The sequence below is a fragment of the Xyrauchen texanus genome, chromosome 17 (assembly GCF_025860055.1).
Source record: "Xyrauchen texanus isolate HMW12.3.18 chromosome 17, RBS_HiC_50CHRs, whole genome shotgun sequence".
In the NCBI taxonomy this organism is placed as follows: Eukaryota; Metazoa; Chordata; class Actinopteri; order Cypriniformes; family Catostomidae; genus Xyrauchen; species Xyrauchen texanus.
In genome coordinates this window covers 1976384-1992891 of record NC_068292.1, presented here as the reverse complement: position 1 = coordinate 1992891, position 16508 = coordinate 1976384, and the positions used below count along the sequence as shown (strand labels likewise).

The window sequence follows — 16508 nt, the reverse complement described above, 5'->3', positions numbered from 1 at the left end:
GTGGATTGCTCTGTTCAGCAGATGCCCCATGTGGAGGAGTTTAAGTATCTCGGGATCTTGTTTACAAGTGAGGGAAAGTTGGCGTGTGAGATCGTCAGGCAGATCGGTGCAGCATCTGCAGTAATGCGGTTGTGGTGGTGAAGAAGGAGCCTGAAGGCAAAGCTCTCGATTAACAAGTTGGGGTATATTCCAACCCTCACCTATGGTCATGAGATTTGGGTAGAGTCTGAAAAGAATAAGATCGCAAATACAAGTGGCCGAAATCAGCTTTCTTCATAGGGTGTCAGTGCTCACCCTAAGGGATAGGGTGCGAATCTCTGACATCCGAGAGGGGCTCGGAGTAGAACCGCTGCTCCTCCGCATTGAAAGGTGCCTTCCTGCGGAGGTGTTTCGGGCATGTCCAACTGGGAGGAGGCCCAGGGGAAGACCCAGAACACGCTGGAGGGATTATAACTTAAAACTTAAAAGTAAAATAATTAGTAATAGCTTTTTATGAATAATTACAGTAATCTGATTATAATTTAAAAGAAACACTGCTAATAAGTAATTTACAAATGCATTATAAATCATGTAAATATACGGTTATAACAACATGATTTAAAATAGTGACTTTTATGTAATACTTGCCAAATAGTGATCATTTTAACTTGCATGTTATAAATGCTTAATAAAAGCCCTTATTCAAATATTAATCAAAACCATGAGATGCCCTAATTCATGATTTTGTCGCAATGCAGCAAGCATACACTATTATAGTGAGAATGAAAGGAGGAATTGTGTAATTTTGTGCTTATATTTATTACTGTAATGTCTTGACTCACTTGTGTAGTCACTTTTCATGTCTTGTTGATGTGAAAAGAATGGCCCTACTCTGAGTGCTGTCCCAACTTACCCAGTCCTTGTTACTTAAAATCCTCAGCAAAAAAAATTTCAGCTTTTCATGTTCATTCACAGCATATGTCATATGAAAAAGCCTGATGACCATTAAACCGTAACTGAACTTTATGTACATAGGTTAGTAATGTTGAATAAGTGTATTTTTAACAGCCTCCTTGTGTGAAGACCTACATGTGTAAAGACCAGCGAGTCTACCTGTGTGAGTCCACCGAGCAAGGACACCGACAAGGCACCACTCACCTTAGCACTTTTCGGTCCATCTCTTTACTTATTTTTTGCAGTCTACATACTAACATGTCTACTTGGATAATGAACCACTTTATAAACCCTTAACAATTTAGCATTAATGTTAAGTATTACCAATGTTTATGTATAGGTTTTTACTTTTTCATTAAATGTTGTTTCATAGTTGTTTTATATTGTATTTTAATATTTAATTAATATTAAATGTATTTAATATTATTATATTAAATAATGCTGTGTATGTTTTTTTTTTTTTTGTTTTTTTGTTTTACAAACTTCAGATGGTTCAGTGGCCTGCAGTCCAGAAGAGTTTGGTCTACCTCTCTCTCTCTCTCTCTCTCTCTCTCTCTCTCTCTCTCTCTCTCTCTCTCTCTCTCTCTCTCTCTCAATTTCAGTTTTTTAATTTAAAGTACTTTATTGGCATGATTGTGTTTACATACGTTATTGCCAAAGCATTAATACACAAAACAGATAATGACAAGACAATCAATCATAATAAAATAGTGAAAATAGAATTAAAATAAGGTGCGGGTAATGAATAAAATAAAAACTATAATAAAAATATACACAATTGAAAATAAAATAAGCGTTTAACATGACATTATGAACATAAGAAAAATCAAAGTACTGTGACTGAAGTACATTAAGGCAGTGATCGGTTTCTGAGGGTGTGCATCTCAGCTGCAACTGATGCATGATTGTCCGTCCCCAGTAACACCAGCATCTGATCTGTTTCTGCTGAACTGGAAAACTGTGGCATGAGGTTTGAGAGTTTGTCCAAGTACTTCCTCTGTACATTTCTCACAGTGAAGGAGAAAGTTTGTCACAGTGAGCACAGACTCGTTCTTCCTTTGGAAGCCATGTTTGTCTGTGTCGGCCTTTTCCATGTTCAGACTGTGATCACTGAGTCTGTATTTGGTGAGGATCCGTCTCTGTTCTGGATCGCTTACAGTGTGCAGATGTTCTGCCAGATTATACTTTCTGTTTAGGGCCTGATAACATTCCAATATGCTTTGGTTTTTACTTTCATTTTCCCAATGGTCCAAATATGAATTTTTATTTTCTTTAATGATTTGGTTTATTGTGATTTGGTTTTGTTCAGCAGTGCTGGTCTGAAACTGGTGTTTGTTAGTTGTTAGTGGGTTTGTGAGTTTCAGAGCCAGCTGACAAAGGGGACTGGTTTTAGGCTTCGGCTCGTGTTTTAAGGGCTTCATGTTGCAGTGTGTCAGGGGAACTATCTCTCTCTCTCTCTCTCTCTCTCTCATGTGCGTGAGCGTCATAATATTTAAGTCCCTCCCGTTCCGTTATTCCTCTCTCTCTATCTCTTTCTCTGTCCACTACGGTACATTCATCATCACCGAAAGAGCGGAAGAAACCGAGGATATGGAGGTGGAAACATTGTAATACACGGCTTATTTCCCGAAATCAGGAAATACTATTAAAACTCAAGAGAAGGTCGGCAGATAACTCACAGCTGTTGCGTATGTGCGGACACCATTTCCGTTACACTGTTTTTACCGACCAGAACACATATTTGAGGGCTGTGAGGGGAGATGCGGGTGGTAAACAGGCGGACTGGACCGTAAATCCACTAACAGAGCACTTTAAAGTCAGCGGGCGTCCCGGAGCAGCGTTCACACACGTGGCGGACATCCATCATCACGCTCCGGCGGTTCTGTCGAGCGTCAGCACAGACTCGTGACTCAAGTGGGTACCGTTATCTCTCGCGCGCTCAGCGCTGTTGCAAAGCTAGACATAATTTATTTTGAACACAATATTGTAAAACAATGTCTTTAGAAGTTAGCTCAATATGGAAGAAAAAAAGTCTAGGTACCTGATCAAAGGGAAAGGTTATTTATACATGTTTCATTTAAGAATGATACAAATCAATGTAAAGTTCCTATTTAGGCCTGCCTGCAACGGTAAATGTGCCAGATAAACATAAACATCTCTAGAAGTAAGCTACATTTCAATAAGGAAGTAATTACAGCGAATTGCATTGCTTAAGGGTATAGCTAGCATTTGGGTATAGTTCATTTAATAACTAAGTTTGATTTAAGAACAATAGAAGTCAATGGGATTCCCCATAAAGCCAGGTAAACATGTGCATGTGTGTTCATGGATGATGTCCATTGACTTGGATAGTTTGATGGACCACAGTTCAAGAGTCCATCTGTTGTCCTTTCGTCATCACTTTTTGTCCATCTGCTATGAAACATTTACCTAAGATCACAGGCCACCTAATAACATGTTGCTCCTTTTACTTTATCGGGCAAACACAAGCCAGACTGATTCTTGTATTGAACTGTAATTAAAACATTCCCATGATAAATAAACTTTAAAGACTAAAATGAGACCTCAGTACTTGTGAGAGTGTCCACATGAGACACGTGTATGGGGTTACAATTGTTTCTAATTAACATTTTTTTTTTTAATGAGATTTACAAATGTATGTTAGGATTCTCACAAAAATAAAGTGAATTCACAAATAAATCAAATTAGATTTGCAAATAAAAAAATATTTACAAATAGATGTTTTAACTCACAAAGACAACTCTGTCCAGCATTCATTTGTGGATCACTTACTGTGCATTTGTGGCTTCTGAAACATTTATTGCACAAGAGCTGCAGGCAATCCACAAACAGGTGGAGTCCACCCATTTGGCAGTCAGATAATGGCCACATTACTCGGACCAATCGTAGCACATTCCATCTTCAAACAATCATGCTTGCTTGACTATCAGGGCTGGACCAGAGTCACAGAGCTCTAATGAGCATGGACTCAAGCACTTACAGATGAGCTCCAATGCAGAAACTTTTAAAGAAACAGATGCCATCAGAGGAATACTGTGACTTAAGGTTCGTATAATGTTCTTTCATTATAAACATGTGTAGTGTCTTGTTAAATGTCGACAGCTGAAAATTGCCCAATTGTAGAGTGTCCTGATCATTATTTTTATAGCTAACCTGGCTGAATGTATGAGTATGCTATTTTAATTTTAACCAAGTTTCTTGACTGAAATGTGTCGTCAAAACATTTACTGTTAATGTTACATGGAAGATGTAAAAAGACACACAACTAGACACAATGATCAGTAGTACAGATAGTGCCTATAAAACATGAATCATATTAGATGATCTCAGGGGCATAAACCATATATTAATACCCTATATTACACAGTGTACAAGATTTGCTACGCTAATAATTTGGTTTCACATTATGTTAAAATGCATTTAATAAAAGCAGTTGTAAGGTAATATTTATTAGAATTTTGCATTTGAGCACTTTTTTGTGAATGTTTTAGGAGGTACTATTACACTATTACATTCCTATTATACTATTACATTGCCTTCATAAAATACAGCATCATGTTCTGACAGTGATAAATGACTCATTGGTTAGTGCCATTGTGGCAGGGCGCAGGGCGGGGCCGGTTCGGGATTATACACACCCGGTCCCTTATCAGGCAAATCAAGCCTCCGAGAGGGATAAAGGCCGACTGCGGAGGATTGTGCGGAGAGAGAGATAGTTTACAGACATGACCGTCATGTGTGTGTTTGTGTCTTTTGTTTCAGTTTATTATTAAAATATAATTTATATTGACAAGCCGGTTCTCGCCTACTCCTTTCCATTGAACTACATTACAGCCATCTTTTTCAGATGTTTCCCCTGTGTACTGCCCATCAACTTTAAGCATTTGACTCACCTTCTCCAAAACTTTTAAAATGTGTAATATTAAATTCTTTATTCTTTGTTATGTCACTTTTCTTTTGAGTTACAAGGTCATGTTTTGAAATGAAAATGCAATACAAAATTTAAATAAACCGTAACATTGTCTTTGGGTTGACTTACTTAAAAATGAAAATTCTGTCATTTACTCACACTCGTGTCTTTTTAAAACCTGTACTATTTAGATTCTTCTGTGGAATATGAGAATATATTGTAAAATGTAGATGCTGCTAATGAGGCTGAAATGAAAGCGAGGCTGTCAGTCCCCATCATAACTCCTGATTTCTCCTTATGAGTTCCTCCCACTGAAGAAAGTCAGTCATTTGGGTTTGGAACAAGTAATGACTCATCTCATTGGACAAAATATTTTTTGTCATTTAGTTGACAAATCTTTTATTGAGTTTAAAAATTTGAGGTTATTAGGTTTTAAAGAGCATTTTTACACTAAAGCAATTTTTTGGTTGCTAATGTCATGCATGTAACTACAATGTAACTATAATTTTGAGTACATGTATTTACCCACACAATCACTGGAATTGAACATTACAACTGGAGTGCTGGAATTTTGCTCGATTTTTTTGTACATGAAAATCTTCATTGTCACGTTATGGTTATTATTAATAAATAAATCTTTGAAATATTACTTCAATAAATATATTTTTTAAATACATTAACATAATGTGAAACCATATGAATGCCATAGCAAATCTTGTACACTGTGTAATATAGGGTATTAATATATGGTTTATGCCCCTGAGATCATCTGATATGATTCATGTTTTATAGGCACTATCTGTACTACTGATCATTGTGTCTAGTTGTGTGTCTTTTTAGATCTTCCATGTAACATTAACAGTATAGGTTTTGACGACACATACGTACATTTCCATTAGCACGGAGTTTCAGCAAAGAAACTTGGTCAGAATTAAACGAGCAGACTCATACAGTCAGCCAGGCTAGCTATAAAGATAATGATTAGGACACTCTACAATTGGGCAATTTTCAGCTGTCTACATTTAACAAGACACTACACATGTTTAAAACTGAGAGAAAATGACATGAACCTTAAGTTACAGTATTCCTCTGATGGCATCTGTTTCGTAAGAGTTTGCAGCCTTGGAGCTGTATGTGCTTGATTCCATGCTCACGAGAGCTCTGTGACTCTGGTCCCACCCTGATAGTAATACAAAGCATGATTGGTTGAATATAGAATGTGTTACGATTGGTCTGAGTAATGTGGCCATTATCTGATTGAGTTGATGATGGGTAGAGTCCACCTATTTGTGGATTGCCTGCAGCTCTCATGCAATAAATGTTTCAGAAGGAGGCGCGGACTGGCCATTGGGAGAACCGGGACTTTTCCCAGTGGGCTGGCTATGAAATGGGACCGCATGGGCCACCGCATTATGCAGAATGCGCCACAAATCGGTGCTGCGATATGCGGAAGGGGGCAGCGAAATGCAGAAAAGGACAGCAACCCCCCCCTCTGAGTTTTTCTTTCTGTTTATGTTTTTGAATAAACTGCTGCGTCTAGATCCTCATTCTCCGCCTGCTTCGTCACAGAAGAAAACAAAAGACAACAGAGAACATGACAGAAAATTCAGAAACAAGCAAACAGGGGAGACCTGCCACAGAGCATCAAAAACATGCAAGAACTAACAAGGAAACAAAGAAACTAAAAGGGCTTATATACAAAAAGGAACAAACAAGGGAATAAGGAACACCTGGGGAAATAATCAGGGAAGGAGAACTAATCAGGGGAAAACCAATCATAAAATGAAACTACAAAGGACTACAAAAACCAAACAGGAAACAGGAACTAGACTAAACTTCAAAATAACAGCACAAAAACAAAAGACAACAGAGAACATGACAGATACAATGAAAAATTTATTTCTACGGTTACAGTGAGGAACTTACAATGGAGGTCAATGGGGCCAATCCGTAAACATTAAAATACTCACAGTTTCAATAGTAAAGCCACAAGACATAAACAATATGCATGTAACATGTAACACATTTTAGTGTGATTAAATATTTTACTAAGCTTTTCTGTGTAAAGTTAGCCTAATCCAATTTTAAGTTGAAATAATTTTTAGTGGTAATCAACATTATGCCACAAATGCGCTGAACTTAACTTGTATTGAACTTGGAATATTCTTTTCATATTCAATGTATTTCACAAGCTACATATTTCTGCTTGTAGTTTTAGGATTGTCTTGCACATAGACTTCCATTGAAAGTCCATTAATGTAAACCTGAATTTTGAGTGAAAATTACTGTCTATGCTAATGTTACAGATGCTGTTAATAGAGCATATCTTGTACCTACTTGGCTCAAGTGTACTTGTGTAGTTGTCAAATTTGGTTTGTTTTAGTTTTTTTACTCCACGACTGGAACAAAAACAGCCTAAAGGGGAATTATAAACCACAGATTTAGTTAATTGACGCTGTAGGAAAGATATCCATTGGACATATAGACACACCAGTGCTGCCTAAACAAATGTTTTTGTTTTCCAAATCAACTTTTAATACCCCTTCAGCTTAACCTCAATCTAATTTCTACATACATACAACAAACAAGTTTACACAGGACCAATGATACACATCTGAGTCCTCCTATATAACTTCTCTTTGCAAACATTGACCAGGCTGAACATTTGATTAGTTTACTCATCTTCAGTTCTTTGGTCAGTTATTGACCATCATGAAAGACTCACCATTACTAAGCAAAAACTCTTGTGCTGCTGATAAACCTGCAGTCATCCATCACTTGAGTTGTTGAACCTGCTGTGCACTGTAAATCCTAATGTTGTCATTACTGGACATTACTTGAAATGTCAAGTTTTGAGGTCATGACATAAATATCAATGTATAAATCTTAAAAATACACTGTATAGTGATAGTTCACCCAAACATTAAAATTCTCTCATCATTTACTCACCCTCCTGGCATCCCAGATGTGTATGACTACACACAAATGAAGATTTTTAGAAGAATATCTCATCTTTGTAGTTCCTTATGATGAAAGTGAATGTTGAGCAGACCTTTGTAGATCCAAAAATCACATAAAGAAAACATGAAAGTACTCCAGACTATGGATGTGCACTATGACTATTTTGACTGTCGTTTAAACAGAAGTTTTGTAACCGACTAGTCGACTAGTCTAAAAGTAAGAAACCCAGAGAAGACAGTCTTTGTGTGTGTGTATATATGATCCATTTGAAATTCTTTATCTATGAATCAAACAGTCAAATCCCATAATTAATGCCGCTATTCTGTTCAGAATGAAAGACGGGACCTGATGCGATTAACAATAATCCCTGCACTTGAATAAACCCGCTCCGCTGAAACTGAAGTCGCAGGCATGGAGAGATAACGTCTAGCAAGCCGATAGAGCTTAGGAAAGCGCCTGGCCATCCCGCACCACCACTGAAGTGGGTCTTCGCTTAATGGGATAGACGGCTCCTTCCAGTACAGCTCCAGCTCATCTTCATGCATGGACTCTCCGTAGTCATCCACAAAGAAAGAGCTCAGGCCCATTTTCTTCTGTTAACAATACCGCTGTTATCATCTTCATTTGAAGGGAGGCTGTGATACAGTAGTATTGTCTCTTACATTCTGTTGTATGTCTACTTGTTGAAATCAAAGATGCTTGTGTCAAGGGTTGAGTGCAAAACTCAACGGGATAAACCATGGAAAATGATACATATGCCTCACTATGTAATACAGTAGTAGCACTTTTGAGAGACTACACTAAGGGTAGCATGATTTCAATGGTCATCTAGTTCTCAACTCCAAAGTCCTGGCCAAGTTTGTTGATGGATCTGTCAGATAATACAGCAGCAATTGCCCAGCTCTGTTCGTGTAGGCGTGCAAACATGTCGCTGACTGAATTCCAGTGAGTTTTCTGCAGTTTGTGTTGGGGCATAGCTAGCTGTTCTTGCATTTTCTTGAGTGCAGCATTTGCCACAGTGCTATGGTAAAAATGGCTCACCGGGCTTGTGCATGCACCAATTAATTGTGTCATGGCGTTAGCTTTAAATCCATCCATTACTGCTTGCTGTCATCTCTGAGATAAGCTCAGTTATTTTTTCAGAGCGGATAGGATGACAGTGGCAGCGAGTTGACGTGAATGATGCGATGGGCATTCGCTTGCTTCGGCTAGTCTCTACGTGTTTGTGCTGAATATGGTTACGCATGGCTCCAGTGTAATTATTATATGCCTGTTTGACATGACATAGCTTACATAAAGTGTCAAAATAATCCCACACCTTGCTAATCTTTCAAGTGGTCATTTCTGAGCCCGCCACGATCTGACACGAAGAAAACGCATGCGAGATCTGAGGTAAAATAAAAAGATTTTGTTTCTGCTCCAGATACACTTTTAAAAATAATTGTGACAGGGCGGAGAGAGGGGCCGGGTCTTGATTATACACACCCAGTCTCTTATCAGGCTAATTAAGCCTCCGAGAGGGATAAAGGCCGATTGCGGACGGTGGTGCGACGAGAGAGAGATCGTTTATGGACATGTCCGTCGTGTGTGTGTTTGTATTTTGTTTAAGTTAATCATTAAAATATTGTTTATATCGCCAGGCCGGTTCTCGCCTCCTCCTTTCCATTGAACTCTTTTACACTGGTGCCGAAATCCGGGAAGGAGGAGGGATATGCCGGAGTAGAGTTCTCGCCACTACCATCCACCCCAACGGAGCAGCTGCGGAGGAGCCCGGCCGCCTGGAAGTGGAGGAACGACCGCCGACCGCGAGGGGAGAAGGGGCTCCTAACCGACCACCTGGAGCGGTCAGGGCCGCTGCCAGGGGTGGAGGAGTCCCCTACCGGCCGCTGAAATGCGGCGGGGTCTGAGACCGCCGAGCGGGGAGAGGCTCACTGCTGACCGCAAGGAGCGGGAGAACCACTGCCAGGGGCTGGGGAGACCCCTTATTTTCCCCGAGAACGCTGCGGTCCGTTCCGTCTGCCAGGGGATGGAGGACTGCCTCCGATCCGCCCGTAGACGGGGATGATGTGCCGGCAGACGGGGCTTAGGGCACGGGGGGGGGGGGGGGGTGTACATCATGCCGGGGGCTCCCCTGCCTTAGAGAACGAGGTAGGAATGTGTCACGGGGCGGGGCCTTATCAGGCTAATTAAGCCTCCGAGAGGGATAAAGGCCGATTGCAGACGTTGGTGCAATGAGAGAGAGAACGTTTACAGACATGTCCGTCATGTATGTGTTTTTGTCTTTTGTTTAAGTTTATCATTAAAATATTATTTATATTGACAAGCCGGTTCTCGCCTCCTCCTTTCATTGAACTGCTTTACAATAATGCATTATTTTTTATTTATTTATTACATTATTATTGAATGTGTTATTTTAAAAAGTGTTTTAAACGTAACATTAAAATGACTGTAATTTGAACAGTTCCTTACAGCTGCTATTATTCGACACTGAAAACAATAGTTGTTTACATGAAGAAAAAAAATTCATGTAAACGATTATTGTTTTCAGTGTCGACTAATAGCAGGTGTACTGTGTAGTCAACTAGTCAACCAGACTCGCACTTCCCTACTCCAGATAACTCCACATTTTCAGAAGTGATATGAAAGTGATACAGAGATGAGATATTCTTCTAAAAATCTTCATTTGTGTTCTGTAGATGAATGAAAGTCATACTCATCTGGGATGGCATGAGAGTGAGTAAATGATGAGAGAATTTTCATTTTTGGGTGAACTATCCCTTTAAGTGAACTAAATTACACAAGTTTTGGAGATGCTATTGTTAGAGTTTACTCATTCATTTCAGTAAGTCAACATATTTGGGTTTTCAGTGTGATTCAACAGGATGTATGATTGCCACATCAACAACTGTGTGTAAAGTGTATCGATGTGGTAGGGTAGTGATTACGTAAATACTCTTTGCAATAGTAGTTACTCTTGTACATATACCTTCTCCTCCAGAAGTGTGTTGCATGAGAAGCATTGGAGATCCGGGTTCTCATCCTGCGTTGAAACCAAGAAATAATCGTGTTTGCATAATCAGTAATGAATATAATTTGGTGGTTCCATTTTCCCTCTAAGAATACAATTTTGCTCCACTGATGGTTAGGTTTAGGGGTTGGGCTGGTGAGTAAAGTTGATAAAATATTGATTTGTCTTCTTTGTATTACAGCCTTTACAGCTAAAAAACAGCTCGCTTTACAACTTGCTTTTTGTGCCCCATTGCGCTCACATGTGCCCTTGCATTCAAAAACACTTCATGCTTCCAAGTCTCCTGTTATGCTGAAATGTGGCTATATTTTCGAAACATTGTGTATTTTAACATTTATCCTTATCCTCTATGGGGCAGTAGTAAATGTCTTGCCCCATAGACTTCCATTGGAAGTGCGATGCCCCATTTTTCGTTGTTTTTAAAAAATGAAGGACGTGTTGAAAGTATTTTCTGAGGTAATCAACAGCATGTCACATACAGTATGCTGTCCACAGAGCTTAACCTTTATTGAACCCGAAACATTCCTTTAAATGAAACACTAAATACATTTCACAAATAGAAGTCACATTAAACAGACATAAGCAGAAAAATACATAGAAAGAAGCATTAACAGATCATTAACAATTTCAATAAGATAGCCAATGCAAACAAATTACTTTTAAAAAAAGGGTTTAATACTGTGATAGGCAAATTACTATACAATACAGTTAACTATAATATACAATTCATGATGGCCAGTGTATTTGACTTTGTTGAATGAATAACTGATTTGGTTTCATGTCTCTGTTGCCACTGATTCTGTTGTTAATAGACATCTTAACCTTGTCAGACATATGGGATGAGTCAAACGAGAGTTGCATTAGACCTTTTTATTCATGTCTGTGTGTTCTATAGATAAACTGTATTGAACAGTGCCTGTTTCTTAACATTTATCAAGACTCTTTGATAAACTGTCAAATATACAGTACAATAATTTCCATAGAGTCGCCATTTAATACTACTGTACATACAGAGTGTATCATTTAATCAGTCACTCTGCAGAGTATCTAGCACTCAACAAACCCATGTTCCTCACAAAATATTCACCACACTTCCTCACTTTCCTACCACACACACACACACACACACACACACACACACACACACACACACACACACACACACACACACAGTGCATTGATAGGTTCAGAAGAGAATGGTCAGAGTAGAGTCACGTGACCTGAGCAGCCAATGAGAGTTGAGGATACAGGCTGTAGTGAGGTGAATGGAGCGGCTGACACATCACAGGCGTGTCTGACTGTGGTGAAAAGGAATGCTTACATTCACACGAGTACTGAAACAACACAGCAAGACCTTTAAACTGAACTAATTAAAACTATATTGTGTGACGCTGTTTTGGTATCCCCAGTATGTTTGCAGTTTTCTTGCATTGTCACCTCTAAAACACATTTTTACTTTCAGTTATGGAACAAGTTAGACTTGGGCTGACAAACAGGTTGTTTTAAGGATAGTGAGTTGATTTTGTAAAGGGCACATTTACAATATGTTACTGGACCACTCTTTGAGCTGTAAAACTACACTGGCCATACTTGCCTTGCCCTCATTCACTGTCTTAAAGACATTTTGGAATTACATTTTTACAATACAGGAAATTAAAATTGGCTTTCTCATTTGATTAACCAAAGAATTAATCAACAGAAAATAACCGATTGTCAAAATATTGTTTTATAAGAATTGTATTAAATCATGGGTGATTTAATGATGTCATACCAGCTGGGACATTGCAGGCTCACTTTTGGCTGATTAAAAGTTTAAGGGCGGCCATTTTGAGTAGACACCACTGTTGTCCTTATTTCACAACACTTAAATGTCACCTCAGTCAACACTTAAGTTTCAGTCTTACACTTTGCTGAAAGTTGCTTTTAGCAACTTTATAAAAGCTCCTTCTTGACACTAAAGTCAAAGCTTAAGACTATTCTTAGGAGCATTTCTGAAAAGTTTTATGCATATTCACAAAAAAATCTTAAGGCTAAAAGTAATGTGGAGATTTATCATTTAAAATTATCTGACTCGTAAAATTATCATTTAAGAGTAATTCATGAAGCTCCTAAACTCACGACACCTTAGAAGTCCTCCTGAGGAGGATGCCTGCTGTCGTCATTCCACATTAAAAACAATGTTTTAGAATATTATGACAGAAACCTTTTAAAAATGTATCATTTCAATCACAACTGAGTCAATGTATTTTAATAATGTTACATTCTAATATTTTAAACATTATAATATTGACAATGACCTTTAAAAAATGGTATCATCTGAATCGCGTTCTCTTTCCACAGGCAAAATGAAACTGTGTAGAGTGGATGAATTGGGATTTTCTGTCATATGTCTGAATCATCTATCATGTGTCCTCTCCTGACCGCATGTCGTCCGACAATTCATAGTGTATGTTTTCTTGTGGATGCACGCTCACTTCACAGTTGATTCAGATGTCGGGACGCATGCTTGTTTCTATCTGTCTGTCTGTCTGTAAATATTATATTTGTTATATATATCCTGCTATCTGTCTATGAGGAATTTGCTGATAAATTGCATTTCCCTGTCTACCAGTCACTTTGGGCGATTTAAAAGTGCGTGCTAATAAAATGTGAAGTCATCCATAGCAACGAGGTCAACTCTGCCGTACTCTTACCTTAAGAATTTCTTACTAAAACATGCTCTTAGCAGTTTTGTGAATAGGTTTTAAGCAACAATTCCTATCTAGTAACTCTCTAGAAAACTCCTAGTGCTAAGATCAAAACATTGTGAATACAGGCCCAGAATGTCTTAAAGACTTGGAGGTGAGCTCTTTTGACTTGGGCCAGTATGTAGCCACACAGAACACCCTAGCAAATCAAATCTACTGTAGTTCTCCCCTGAAGTTCCTTATAATTTTGTTTGTGCATCATTCCATTATTAATAGATGTTTTTTCATGTTCTAGATTTCACTTCATCTTTTGCACTCTAAACTCGCTCTCTCTTTGTTTTGGCAGTATGTTGGGATGGTTGAGCAGATTGTTCTGGCAGGAGCATCTCTGGTTCCCAGAAGGTTTGGGATGGGCAGACCTGGAAGACCGAGATGGGCACGTCTACGCAAAGGCTCGGGATTTGTGGGTGGCACTGCCAATCGCCCTTTTGTTTCTTATGATTCGACTGCTCTTTGAGAGGTGGGTCCAAACTTTGGTCCAAATCACACCTTCATTTTCCCCCTTCTTATGTCTTCCTCTTTATGTCCTTCTGTCTTCTAGGTACATGACACGAACAGTACTTTCTATCCAGTAAATCTGACTGAACACAGTTAATAAAGCTGTTTACTATTTGAGCTTTAGGTTCTGTTCCTTGTCAGTTAATTTCAAACATTTAAATGTAAATTTAAACCTCCTCCTTATGTCTTTCATGAAGATCCAGATATAGTTCTCAATTTTCCACTCCCTCTAACTGTTTTCTAATTGATAGCTGTTATAAAGGAACTACTGAAATGTAGTAACCCAGAAATCACTTAATTTCTTTGCTGTGAGTGTGAAAGCTAAACGCACACCAGCAACGCCTCTCATGCCCCACAGACAAAGTGTGCATGAAACAGACCTTACAGGTCAACTGCCAATGAAGGAAGTAGACAGTGTGGCAGCTTAGTGGGTTTAAGTCACAATCTAAAGTTCCTAATCATAAATGAATCCAGGATCCATCCAAAATCAATAGAGCAAACACATTAAAACAGGAAAGAAGCAATACAACAAAATACCCTTTTTAAATAAATAAAACACGTTGTGAAAGAAAGTGCAATAAATGGGCTAAAACAATACAAACATTTTTACATAGACTAAGAATGTGCATGGATACTCAGATATACATGTGTATCAATTAGGGCATCAGGGTGGGGTCAACGGGGCAAGCAAAACCCTATTGGCACACATTTTAACTTTCGCTCTGCATGTAAACACATTTACTGGTGTTCTGCCAGCTTGTTCAAGGTGCGTATGTGTTGTGTGCATGTCTGTTTTACATTTTGAGGTCAAAACCAGCTCATTCCAAAAATGTGACATATCTGCAGAAAGTGATGTTATACACTCTCTCATTCTCTCTGTGTATATGTTTAGGGTTGTTGCTACACCACTAGCCTCATTGCTGGGCATTAAAGAAACTGTCAGACGGCAAGTTGCTCACAATCAAACACTGGAGTCCTACTACTGCAACACAACTAAAAACCCCACACAGGTACATAAACTGCAAACACTTTACACAATACAAAACAATACTACAAAATTACTAAATCAACTAAACAACCACTTTACTCATCACACATCATCAATATTACTACACAAGAGACCTGCAGCTCAAAATAATATATATATACTGTGTGTGTGTGTGTATATATATATATATATATATATATATATATATATATATATATATATTGTGTAGGCCTCCCTCTTGCCGCCAAATCAGCGCCAACCCGCATCTAAGAACAGCATTCTGAGACTAGATAGGTACATTTCCTGAAGAAAATGTGAGTGGTGCTTGCCGTGGCAAAATTCGTCAAATAGCATTTTATAACTGCTGAGATATGTGATTTGTTACTCGGTTGCTAGGGTACCCCCATCTGGTTGCTAGGCAGTTACCATAGTGATACTTATCAAGTCTCCTTGCCATCCTGATTGAAATAAATCAACCCAGAAGTCTCTACTATTTTCTGGTGCAGAAATATGTGATTTGATACTAGGTTGCTAGGGTAACCCCATCTGGTTGCTAGGCAGTTACCATAGTGATACTAATCAAGTCTCCTTGCCATCCTGATTGAAATAAATCTACCCAGAATTCTCTATGATTTTCTGGTGTAGAGATATGTGATTTGTTACCCGGTTGCTAGGGTAAACCCATCTGGTTGCTAGGCAGTTGCCATAGTGATACTTATCATGGCTCCTTTCCATCCTGATTGAAATAAATCAACCCAGAAGTCTCTACGATTTTCTGGTGCAGAGATATGTGATTTGTTACTCGGTTGCTAGGGTAACCCCATGTGGTTGCTAGGCAGTTACCATAGTGATATTAATCAAGTGTCCTTGCCACCCTGATTGAAATAAGTCAACCCAGACGTCTCTACGATTCTCTGGTGCAGAGATATGTGATTGGGATGGTTGACACTGCATGATTTTATACACTGCACTGCTGCAACACAATTAACTGATTAGATAATCACATGGATGATTTTTGGTGTCAGACGGGCTGGTTTGAGTATTTCTGTAACTGTTGATCTTCTGGGATTTTCACACACAACAGTCTCTAGAATTTACTCAGAATGGTGCCAAAAACAAAAAACATCCAGTGAGTGGCAGATCTGTGGACAGAAATTCCTTGTTGATGAGAGAGGTCAACAGAGAATGGCCAGACTGGTTCAAACGGACAAAGTCTACATTAACTCAGATAACAGTACAGTTTACAGTAACTCAGATAACAGTAGGCTACAGTCTACAGTAACTCAGATAACAGTACAGGTTACAGTAACTCAGATAACAGTAACTCAGATAACAGTACAGTATACAGTAACTCAGATAACAGTAACTCAAATAACAGTACAGTATACAGTAACTCAGATAACAGTACAGTCTACAGTAACT

General features: G+C 38.7%; 1 protein-coding gene across 1 annotated transcript in view; it reads left to right on the top strand.

Annotated features, from left to right (window-relative positions):
* Positions 1-2468: 2468 nt before the first annotated feature.
* LOC127658300 (ceramide synthase 2-like) overlaps positions 2469-16508 on the top strand; it is a 40957-nt gene continuing 26917 nt past the window's right edge. The window contains exons 1-3 of the mRNA XM_052147508.1: positions 2469-2847; positions 13887-14060; positions 14991-15108. Coding sequence (XP_052003468.1) covers positions 13888-14060; positions 14991-15108 — 291 coding nt within the window. The 5' untranslated portion in view covers positions 2469-2847; position 13887. The remainder of the gene's footprint in view (positions 2848-13886; positions 14061-14990; positions 15109-16508) is intronic.